At 43.1% G+C, this 12151-nt stretch overlaps 1 protein-coding gene across 1 annotated transcript in view; it reads left to right on the top strand.

Annotated features, from left to right (window-relative positions):
• The first annotated feature begins 882 nt into the window (after positions 1–882).
• The window catches only part of RGS22 (regulator of G protein signaling 22), a 141839-nt gene continuing 130570 nt past the window's right edge, over positions 883–12151 (top strand). Inside the window, exons 1-2 of the mRNA XM_061122762.1 lie at positions 883–913; positions 1182–1210. Of these exons, the coding sequence (XP_060978745.1) occupies positions 883–913; positions 1182–1210 (60 nt within the window). The remainder of the gene's footprint in view (positions 914–1181; positions 1211–12151) is intronic.

A 12151-nucleotide genomic window follows, 5' to 3' on the forward strand; every position in this document is an offset into this window, starting at 1 on the left:
CTATCTTGAGAACTGGGCTGCCCTAACCGATTGGAGCAAAAGCATGGGGGAAGAGCTGGTTCCTAAAAGTACCAGGAACACAACTTTTTACACAGGCATTCATATAACTGTGAATGCGCTCAAGAGCTCCTTTAGTACCAAGAAAGCTCGTCTTCCTCCTCTTTTCAGGACCGGGCCGTGTGGCCTCCACTTGCGGCACCCGCTCGAAGCGGGTCTTGTCTTACTGTGGACAGAGAGGGGAGAACCAGCCTGAGCCGCGGTCGCCATAGTAACGAGGCTCCAGGCCGGTTTGAGTTTGGGGGGCGACACGTCTCCAGGGCCCCGGGGTGGCGGGGTTGGGGCGCACGTCGTCCCGTAAGCCGTTGGCGGCGGCGCCGGGCCCTGGCCCGGAGGAGGACGGACCGGGGTGGCCCGCGTCCCTTCGTCGGCCCGGGGAGCACCCCCGCCCTCCGAAAGGCGCGTGACGGGCCGCTGCTCGGCGCCCGCATTGTCTCAGCTCCATAGCAACTGGAGCCGCGCTAGGGCCACAGCAGCGAGGCCGGCCGGGGCCGCGCGCGCCGCTCCGCGTCGGCGTCCGTTCCCGGGGCCCGACGGCCCGCGCCCGAGGCGTCCTGACGGCCCCCGCGGGTGCCGGGGGCGCGGGGCGCAGGCGGCGGCATGCCAGAGAGGCGGCTTACCGTCGGTAGGTGGGGCGGCCGGGGTCGGGGCCGGGGCGCGCGGGGCGGTCCCAGCGCGCACCGCCTCTGGGCTTCCTTCTGCCCCCCGGGCGACCCCTCTCCCTCACCTTGGTAGCACAGGCTCCAGAGCCCTCTCACCGCATTTTGTTAGGAATTTAACCCGCCACCCCCCCTTTCCAGTGCCTCGTTGGCACCGACTTATTTTATGTTGCTTAATTCTCCGTTTTGCAGCGGGAGTTATGGAGGCCTCCGTCTATTAAGGTTGACTCTGGGGGTCGCAGTCGATTAGTGACCAAGCTGGATTCCAGAGGCCCTTTCTCCCCACTTCCACCTTGAATTCCAACTTCAAATTCATTCCATGTGCAGAGAGCGAACAGAGGGCCAAGAGTTTTACTGAGCTTGCCCACGTATAAAGCAGGCCTGAGTACTGTCTCAAATTATTTCATTTACTTTAAAAGGAAATCAGATTTGAGTGAGATAATGTAATATTTTATTTTGTTTCAGAGCCACCAACTATTACAGAAGAAGGATTTGTAAGTAGAATTTAGAGGGCTACCCACCCCCCCCCCCCCAACCCCGCCTTGGCTTTTTAAAAATAGCAAATCATAGATCACTTTTTAGAAATGATGTTTCTTTTCCTTTCTTTTTGCCAAATGAGTTATAATGTAAGCTTTGGTTTCATAACAATGGTGCTGGGTTCAAGAATGTGTTTTTTAACAGGTACATTTTTAAGAAGGGGCCAACTGATTTTTCATGGTGGATGCTGTTCATTGTTAAAAGTTCTTTTATATAAATGGCCTCATTCAACTTTGCTAAGTTTGTTGATGACTCCATGAGAGTAGATTCATCTCCATGGTTTTATTGTGTTAGGGCTGAGCAGTTCCTGGTTACAGTAAACCTTAGTAGGTGGCATTGATTAATAACACAAGGTCTGTTTACAGTTATAATTCTTTTGAAAATGTACCAGATAGTCTCAGCTCAGACTTCTGGAGAGTTGAGCTGTAATAGCTACTTGGCCAAGTACATTACGTCTGTTGTCATTTAGGTGAGTGCTGTATGTAGAGTAGTGGGTTCTACTGCGATTCCCTCTGTTTATTTAAGAACTTGTCCCAGGTAATGCGTTAAGATAGGAGGCAGCAAAGCCTCATTCATACAGAGGCTTGATTCCAAGAGTTCTAATGACTTCTCTACATTATTTGCTTATGTCCTACAGCACTTATTTCTCTTGTTGGTCAATTATCTTATTTGCTTTTGGCTTTTTACTCAACAAACATGAGTGCCTCTATATTCAAGTGTGGTGCTAGATGCTAAGGATACGTCTCAAAAAGTTCACAGCCTAGTAGGGGCTGAGAGTAGAGGCTGTCTGCTACCTTGCGTCTGCTAGCACTTTCCACGTTCACTCTTCCCGATCTTTGGTCCACCCCTGGGGGAGACCAAAACAGAGGCACACACAGCGTGCCAGAAACTCCAACAATCTTCCTGCTGCCTTGGCATCACGCTGTGTAGTAGCAAGTTTCTTTAAGCTGCTTCCTGAAGTGTTCTTCACACAGACAAGAGGAAAGCATTTTTCGAGATAACCTTTTCCCGTACAACTTTAGCACAGAGTCTCTCACAGGCACCCAAGGACATCACCCTTAACATTTGAATTGCCTGCTGACCTCCGCACGTCCTTCCCCAGCTTATGGCAACTTAATGAGGCCATCTTGAAAATTCTATTAGCCATTCCTCTTTCTCTTTTTTTTTTTTTTAATTCCACTGTCTCCCAGTTCTCCCATCTCTCATGTCCTCCCTTCCTGGCCTGTCTTTTTTCTTACCATCAAAGTATAGACCTTCTTCAGGATTCTCTGGGAGAACTCCTCTTCTCCTATGGTTTCCGCCACGCTTATTTCTCAGTACTCCCAAACCTACACGCCTCCAGTCTACACTCCTCTTATGATGTCAGAACTCTGTATCTACTGGGTTACTGGGCGCCTTCATCATCTAGATGTCCCTGCATCACTTCAGTAGTGTGAAGTGAACTAATTACCACCTATTCTGTCCTTTTTCCTCTTTTTCTTATTCCGGTTAATAGTGTCACTGGCTATTCAATCACCCAAGTCAGAACCTTTCTTCCCTTTTCTTCACCTCCCACCTGTAGTCATTTCCCAAGTTCCATTCATAGCCAGATCTTTTTCTCCATCCTCACAGCTACTGTCTTATTCAGGCCCTCATCCCTGAGCTCGGACTTTGGCGGTAGTCCTGGCTGATATCACCGCCTCCAGTGTTCACTCTGCCAACTGCAGTTTTTCTTTGCCTAAGGCACAAAGAGCAAACTCCTGTGCATCACCTGAATTTCTGGCTATGACTTTGCTCTATCTTTAGGATTTTTCCTTCTCCCATCTCCTCTACCTTGGCTATCAAATTGCTATTAACTCTTTGAGAAATTGCCATGTTACTCAGTTGCTCAGACCTTTTTTTTAACCTCCTGTTTATTGAATGCTGACTGCATGGTGGTATTTAACCTCAGAACAACCCTGTTAGGTAGTGACTAACACTCACCTCTCACAGATGAGGATGTCGGTGTTCACAGAGGCTCACTGACTTGGTTTGCGGCCACACGTCTAGTAACTGGCAAAGCCAGAATGTCAAAAGCCTCCCTTTAGCATGCAGAATCTTTTCTGCAACTTTTCAACCTTCTTTAACCTTATCTGCCAATACTGTCTATGTGATGAAGACAGTGTTCATACTGTCTTTGGTTTATAAAGTGCTTCCACACGCCCTCTGCTCCAGCCAAACTGCGCTGCTCGCCTCCTTGGCTTTACTGTTGAGTTTTGTCTCGAATGCTCTCCCCCATCCATTTCACAATCTTGGACATTCTTCCAGGTCCAGCTCATCTCCGTGAAGCCTTTCCAGCCTAAAATCATCCAGATTGCCTCTGAGCCCTGTGCAGCTTTCAGTCATGACCAGTTTGTGACCAGATCCTCAAATTCATCACTCACCAAGCATTATCTATAGATGAAAGAATCCATATGTCTTGCACATAATATTTCTTCCTCTTTCCCCAAAGTGTAAGAGTATTTTTTCTCATTAATATTTTTAGAAAGGAATTGTGTGACTGAGATCTCTGGTTTCCCATTCCACCGTTTTCCACGGTACCTACAAGACATATTGCTCTCTAAAATAATTAACGTTTTCTGACTTCCCTTGTCAGAACCAAGTTTTGTTTTGTTTTTCATTTATTTTTATTAGTTGGAGGCTAATTACTTTACAATATTGTAGTGGTTTTTGCCATACATTGACATGAATCAGCCATGGATTTACATGTGTTCCCCATCCTGATCCCCACTCCCACCTCCCTCCCTATCCCGTCCCTCTGGGTCTTCCCAGTGCACCAGCCCTGAGTCTTCCCAGAACCAAGTTTTGTAACCAAGTTTTGATTAATGAAGTTTAAGCAGAAGCACTGTGTCCTACTTCTGGAAAGCTGATGTTTACAGAGATGGAATAATCAACCCCTGGGTCACACAGCTGGTAAAACCGGTCAGACCACATCTAGAACCTGGGTCATTCTGACTCTGACACTCATATAAATGTAAAGGGAAAGAACATGCCCTTTGTAGTCTTTCTTGCTGGCTGGAAGGAGGGTGTGATCCTGGAGCTGAAGCAGTCATCTTGGATCATGAGGTAGAAGTGGCATCTTGAGGATGGCAGAGCCACAAGACCCAAGAGACCTGGGCTCCTGATAGGTTGGGATACCACTGTGCCAGTTCTGCACTGCTTATAATTACACGAGAAACATAAACCTCTGTGTTATTTAAATAGTATTATTTTGGTTTTCCATTATTGGCAGCAGAGTCCTATACTAAAATAAAGAGTGTCCGTATTCACAGGACGGAGAAGGCAATGGCACCCCACTCCAGTACTCTTGCCTGGAAAATCCCATGGACTGAGGAGCCTGGTAGGCTGCAGTCCATGGGGTCGCGAAGAGTCAGACACGACTGAGCGACTTCACTTTCACTTTTCACTTTTATGCATTGGAGAAGGAAATGGCAACCCACTCCAGTGTTCTTGCCTGGAGAATCCCAGGGACGGGGTCGCACAGAGTCTGACAGGACTGAAGTGACTTAGCAGTTAGCAATATTCACAGGAACTTTTTTCTTACTGCGTTTTCTCAGTCAATGATGCTGTTAAGTATGTCTGTAAAATATTTTTAACCTTTACATGAGGCCTCTGTCTTCAGTGGAGAGAATAACATTTAGAACAATTTGTTTCTTGTCAGACACATCGCTTTGCATATATTTTAACTTTGTTTGTAAATTTTGCAATTTCCTAACAAAGTTGTGAGCACCTATAGGACTCATATTATGATTCAGTACACCTGCATATTCCATATGGTGAATAAAATTAAGAGACACTGTAGTTTCACATAATATTTTTTATATTTTAGTTGTTAAAAGTAGTACTGATTTTCAGCTAATCTTTAGGCTGTTCAGATTCATTTTCTGTTTTTTTTTTTTTTGATTTGAAATACTTTATTGATAATGCTATTAGAATCACCAATAATAACTACCAGTGATTAGATACATAACATTTTTCATTTTCTGTTATTTTTATAGAGTGAATGAATTTATTATAAACACAGAGCATTTCCCAAGTCCAAGGATATTCTCATGTAATATGCAAAAAAGACGCATATGCTCCAGTTCTTGTGAGCACAAGTGTCTAATTACATGAACATTAATGACCACATGGTGTTTACCTTTTCAGATTGTGAATATAGCTGATTGCACATCAGTGGGGTTGGGGGAACTATGAGAGCACACCTGGCTGGCATGCTGGGTGGAGGTCTGTGGAGGTGGTGGAGGACAGGAACAGGTGGATGGAGGGTGCCAAGTGAGGTGCCAGAAGTGTCTCCACCAAGTCATTTGGAAACGCAGATGGTCCTGGAGGTCCTTTGGAGAGTGTTAGGCTGTCTGGAATACTTCCATCTGTGCGGAGTCCAGTTCTCTGGTTGAAACCAGATTCTCTAATGCTTTCTGAAACCGCAGAAACTGCTTTAGCGGTTCCATCAATACATTAGTTAACAAGTATATTGTTAAGCACCTAATTGCACTTACCATTGTATTAGGCACTACTGGGGACACACGCTGTCCATTGCTCTTCCCCCAAATTGTATACCTTCTGGTTGGAGAGGTGACTTTTAATATGAAACAATACAAGGATAAGCAGTTTATGTTTGTGTGCATTTTGAACAAAAAGTGCATTAAGATTAAGAGAAACTTTTAATCATAGGTAAGGTGTATACCATACCTAGCTGCTCAGCTGTAAGGTGTAGCATGGGAGGAAAGATGATAAAGAGTGTAAAATACACTTTTTTACATTAGGATATCATGTTGTATCCAGGACTTTAGTACAGGAGGAAAGCCATAGGATGTTTGGCCAAATGAATTGACTGAACCCAAGCCAATGAATTGACTGAAAAAGTCCTACTTGGCTTTTTAGACAGTTTAGTACAGTTGCTCAGTCGTGTCCGACTCTTTGTGACCCCATGGACTGCAGCACACCAGGCTTCCCTGTCCATCACCAACTCCTGGAGATTGCTCAACCTCCTGTCCATCAAGTGGGTGATGCCATCCAACCATCTCATCCTGTACTAAAGTCCCGTTCTCCTCCCGCCTTATCTTTCCCAGCATCAGGGTTTTTTTCCAATGAGTTGCCTCTTTGCATCAGGTAGCCAAAGTATTGGAGTTTCAGCTTTAGCATCAGTCATTCCAATAAATATTCAGGTCTGATTTCCTTTAGGATTGACTGGTGTCATCTCATTGCTGTCCAAGGGACTCTCAAGAGTCTTCTCCAGCACCGTAGTTCAGAAGCATCAATTCTTCGGCACTCAGCTTTCTTTTTTTTTTTTTATTAGTTGGAGGCTAATTACTTCACAACATTTCAGTGGGTTTTGTCATACATTGATATGAATCAGCCATGGATTTACACGTATACCCCATCCCGATCCCCGCTCCCACCTCCCTCTCCACCCGATTCCTGTGGGTCTTCCCAGTGCACCAGGCCGGAGCACTTGTCTCATGCATCCCACCTGGGCTGGTGATCTGTTTCACCATAGATAGTATACATGCTGTTCTTTTGAAATATCCCACCCTCACATTCTCCCACAGAGTTCAAAAGTCTGTTCTGTATTTCTGTGTCTCTTTTTCTGTTTTGCATATAGGGTTATCGTTACCATCTTTCTAAATTCCATATATATGTGTTAGTATGCTGTAATGTTCTTTATCTTTCTGGCTTACTTCACTCTGTATAAGGGGCTCCAGCTTCATCCATCTCATTAGGACTGGTTCAAATGAATTCTTTTTAATGGCTGAGTAATATTCCATGGTGTATATGTACCACAGCTTCCTTATCCATTCATCTGCTGATGGGCATCTAGGTTGCTTCCATGTCCTGGCTATTATAAATAGTGCTGCGATGAACATTGGGGTGCATGTGTCTCTTTCAGATCTGGTTTCCTCAGTGTGTATGCCCAGAAGTGGGATTGCTGGGTCATATGGCAGTTCTATTTCCAGTTTTTTAAGAAATCTCCACACTTTATAGTCCAGCTCTCACATCCATACATGACTACTGGAAAAACCATAGCTTTGACTAAATGGACCTTTGTTGGCAAAGTAATGTCCCTGATTTTTAATATGCTGTCTAGGTTGGTCATAGCTTTTCTTCCAAGGAACAAGCATCTTTTAATTTCATGGCTGCAGTCACCATCTGCAGTGATTTTGGAATCCCCCAAAATAAAGTCTCTCACTGTTTCCATTGTTTCCCCATCTATTTGCCATGAAGTGATGGGACCAGATGCCATGATCTTAGTTTTCTGAGTGTTGAGTTTAAGCCAGCTTTTTCGCTTTCCTCTTTACTTTCATCAAGAGGCTTTTTAGTTCCTCTTCGGTTTCTGTCATAAGCATGGGGCCATCTGCATATCTGAGGTTATTGATTTTTCTCTCAGTAATCTTGATTCCAGCTTGTGCTTCGTCCAGCCCGGCATGAAGCACAGTGTGATTGGATAAAAAGGGAATTGACAGCTTCCTGTACCTTCCCCAGGCCTTTCAGAGTTTCCTGCAGGAAAGAGAGTGAGAATAGAAACCAAATGGAAAAGAACTGCTCAGTAGATGCTGATTGTAATACGTGACAGTAACTCTTCATAATAAAAGGAGATTCATGCTTTTGCTTTTCATTGCATGAGCCACTCTTATTTGCTTCCTGCTTCATATACTATATTAATAATACTATATGCAGTTTTGCAGTCCAGTGAGGATCTGATAAATGGGCTTTCAGCTCTTAAGTTCCTGAAATGCCTTTGATCTGTGTAATATGTACTTTCAACAAGCCACTTTGTGGCGTTTGTTTCCCCTTATATTCTCTTTTTCTGTTTTTCTTTTTTGGCAACGTCTCTCCTTTTTATTTTACTGGAGGTAGTGGTTTAGTCACTATAAGTCATGTCTGTCTCTTGTGATCCCATGGAGTTTAGCCCATCAGGCTCCTCTGTCCATGGGATTTTCCAGGCAAGAATACTGAAGTGGGTTGCTGTTTCCTTCTCCAGGGGCTCTCCCTAGTGTTGTTTTATTAGAGTCTTAGGTTATTAGTCTTTCTCTTTAGGTTTCATGTCTTTGGTATAATCATTCAACATTTACTTAACAATAATGTAAGTATCTATTATATAAAGCACTGGGAAGTTTTTTAATTGAAGTATAGTTGATTCAAAATATTATGTCAGTTTTAGGAGTACAGCAAAATGATTCAGATTATACTTATGTATGCCTGCATGCTCAGCTGCTCAGTCGTGTCCAACTCTTTGCAGCCTCATGGACTGTACTCAGTCGTGTCCAACTCTTTGCAGCCTCATGGACTGTAGCCCGCCTGGCTCCTCTGTCCATGGGACTTTTCAAGCAAGAGTACTGGAGTGGGTTGTCATTTCCTCCTCTAGGAAATCTTCCCGACCCAGAGATCAAATTCATTCTCCTGCATTGGCAGGTGGATTCTTTACCACTGAGCCACGTGGGCCTCAGTGTATGTATGTATATGGGTGTGTGTGTGTGTGTGTGTGTGTGTGTGTGTGTGTGTGTGTGTATTATTTTTCAGATTCTTTTAGCATTGGGAATTTTTTAAATGAATAAGAAGCAGTCTTTTTCTTCCAGAAGTTTACAACCCAGAGTGCGAGACTAAACAGAAATTAAGAGTCTGAAGTATTAAAAGTTATGATAGGGGAAACATAGATGTAACTTTTGGAGAAGAAAAGGGGTAGGTAGATAGATAAGAGGAGAAAAGATTTTCACAGTCGAACAATCAGCATGCCCAAAGGTGCAGAACTATTAAAAAAAAAAATTGCAATGGCTAGAGCATGGTATTATGAGATGAGGCTGGACAACTGGGCAGGAGCCAAATTGCATTCATCCTAAATCCTTTTTTGTGTTAGAGAAAGATGGGAGATTGGGAGACAAGTGGAACTCTTATATTGATTGTGGTGTTGCTAGGAAGACTGATCCATACTGTAATTGGGTAAGGGAGAGGTAGGAAGATGAGGTTTGGCCCAGTATGGACAGGAGGGTGAAGCAGAGGTCCCAGAGGGGTCTGACTGGTAGTGCATGGGATCTCAGGATAGTAGTCAAAAGATCATCAGATGACCAGGGATTTATTCTAGATGTGATGATAGTGATTTGGGATCTGTCGTTTAGTATGCAGGAGGCTAGGAAAGCTCCACAGATGCAGAGAAACATGATGTCATTTCCTTATACATAAGTCCCCCCATTGCATTTTTTAATGCATACATTTAAACACATAGGAAAGTTAAGAGAACTGTGTGGTGGGACTTCCCTGGCAGTCCAGTGGTTAAGACTCCGTGCTTCTGATGGCAGGGGATGTGAGTTCGATCCCTGGTCAGGGAGCTGAGATTCCACATGCTGTGTGGCCAAGAGGGGAAAAAGAAACTGTGGTGAACACCTATATACCCATCACCAAGATTTCACAGTCATTAGTATTTTGCTACATTTGCTTTTTCATGTTTCTTGTTCTTCTGTCCATCTCACCAATCATCCGTCAATCTGTTTTATTTTTATGCATTTCAGAGTATAAGCTGTAGACATTGATGAGATATATATCACCCCTAAAATTAGTGTTCAATATTAGATTATGGTTCTTTTGTATGTAAAATTTATGCACAGTGAAATGGAAAACTTGAGAGTCCCATTTGACAAATTTTAATAAGTGTATACACTTGTGTAATCTAAACGTCCATCAAATATAGAACATGTCCATAATCTTAAGAAGCCCTTTCAAGTCTCTTTCCAGTTGATTCTTCCTACATTCCCCAGAGACTACTGTCCTGGTTTTCACCATGGATTAGTAGCATAGATTATAGATTTAAATTCATGTAAATGGAATCATACAGTTGGTTTTCTCTTGTGTAAAACTGTGTTTGCTCAGCATGATGATCTTGAGATTCTCCATGTTGTTTCATGATTCTGACATATATTTAACTTTGGCTTCCCTGGTGGCTCAGATGGTAATGAATCTGCCTGCCAATGCAGGAGATCTGGGTTCAATCCTTGGGTTGGGAAGATCCCCTGGAGAAAGGAGTGGCTACCCACTCCAGTATTATTGCCTGGAAAATCCTATGGATAGAGGAGCCTGGCGGGCTACAGTCCATGGGTCACAAAGAGTTGGAAACAACTGAGTGACTAACACTTTAACTTTCTATCTTTTTTATTGTGGAAAATGCACATAAAATTAAATTACCACTTTAACCATTTTTAAGTGTATGATATCAATGGCATTGAGCTCATTTACCTTGTGCATCCATCACTACTATCCACCTCCAGAACTTTTTCATCATCACAAACTGAAAAGGCAGAGGAACCAGAGATCAAATTGCCAGCATCCATTGGATCATTGAAAAAGCAAGAGAGTTCCAGAAAAACATCTATTTCTGCTTTATTGACTATGCCAAAGCCTTTGACTGTGTGGATCACAACAAACTGTGATTATTATTATTATTTATTTATTTATTTATTTTTTCAGTGGGTTTTGTCATACATTGACATGAATCAGCAATAGATTTACATGTATTCCCCATCCCGATCCCCCTTCCCACCCGATTTACATGTATTCCCCATCCCTCTCCACCCGATTCCTCTGGGTCTTCCCAGTGCACCAGGCTCAAGCACTTGTCTCATGCATCCCACCTGGGCTGGTGATCTGTTTCACCGTAGATAGTATACATGCTGTTCTTTCACAACATCCCACCCTCACCTTCTCCCACAGAGTTCAAAAGTCTGTTCTGTACTTCTGTGTCTCTTTTTCTGTTTTGCATATAGGGTTGTCGTTACCATCTTTCTAAATTCCATATATATGTGTTAGTATGCTGTAATGTTCTTTATCTTTCTGGCTTACTTCACTCTGTATAATGGGCTCCAGTTTCATCCATCTCATTAGAACTGGTTCAAATGAATTCTTTTTAATGGCTGAGTAATATTCCATGGTGTATATGTACCACAGCTTCCTTATCCATTCATCTGCTGATGGGCATCTAGGTTGCTTCCATGTCCTGGCTATTACAAACAGTGCTGCGATGAACATTGGGGTGCACGTGTCTCTTTCAGATCTGGTTTCCTCAGTGTGTATGCCCAGAAGTGGGATTGCTGGGTCATATGGCAGTTCTATTTCCAGCTTTTTAAGAAATCTCCACACTGTTCTCCATAGCGGCTGTACTAGTTTGCATTCCCACCAACAGTGTAAGAGGGTTCCCTTTTCTCCACACCCTCTCCAGCATTTATTGCTTGTAGACTTTTGGATAGCAGCCATCCTGACTGGCGTGTAATGGTACCTCATTGTGGTTTTGATTTGCATTTCTCTGATAATGAGTGATGTTGAGCATCTTTTCATGTGTTTGTTAGCCATCTGTATGTCTTCTTTGGAGAAATGTCTGTTTAGTTCTTTGGCCCATTTTTTGATTGGGTCATTTATTTTTCTGGAATTGAGCTTCAAGAGTTGCTTGTATATTTTTGAGATTAATCCTTTGTCTGTTTCTTCATTTGCTATTATTTTCTCCCAATCTGAGGGCTGTCTTTTCACCTTACTTATAGTTTCCTTTGTTGTGCAAAAGCTTTTAAGTTTCATTAGGTCCCATTTGTTTAGTTTTGCTTTTATTTCCAATATTCTAGGAGGTGGGTCATAGAGGATCTTGCTGTGATTTATGTCGGAGAGTGTTTTGCCTATGTTCTCCTCTAGGAGTTTTATAGTTTCTGGTCTTACATTTAGATCTTTAATCCATTTTGAGTTTATTTTTGTGTATGGTGTTAGAAAGTGTTCTAGTTTCATTCTTTTACAAGTGGTTGACCAGCTTTCCCAGCACCACTTGTTAAAGAGGTTGTCTTTTTTCCATTGTATATCCTTGCCTCCTTTGTCAAAGATAAGTTGTCCATAAGTTCGTGGATTTATCTCTG

This window comes from Dama dama, chromosome 21, assembly GCF_033118175.1.
Source record: "Dama dama isolate Ldn47 chromosome 21, ASM3311817v1, whole genome shotgun sequence".
Lineage (NCBI taxonomy): Eukaryota > Metazoa > Chordata > Mammalia > Artiodactyla > Cervidae > Dama > Dama dama.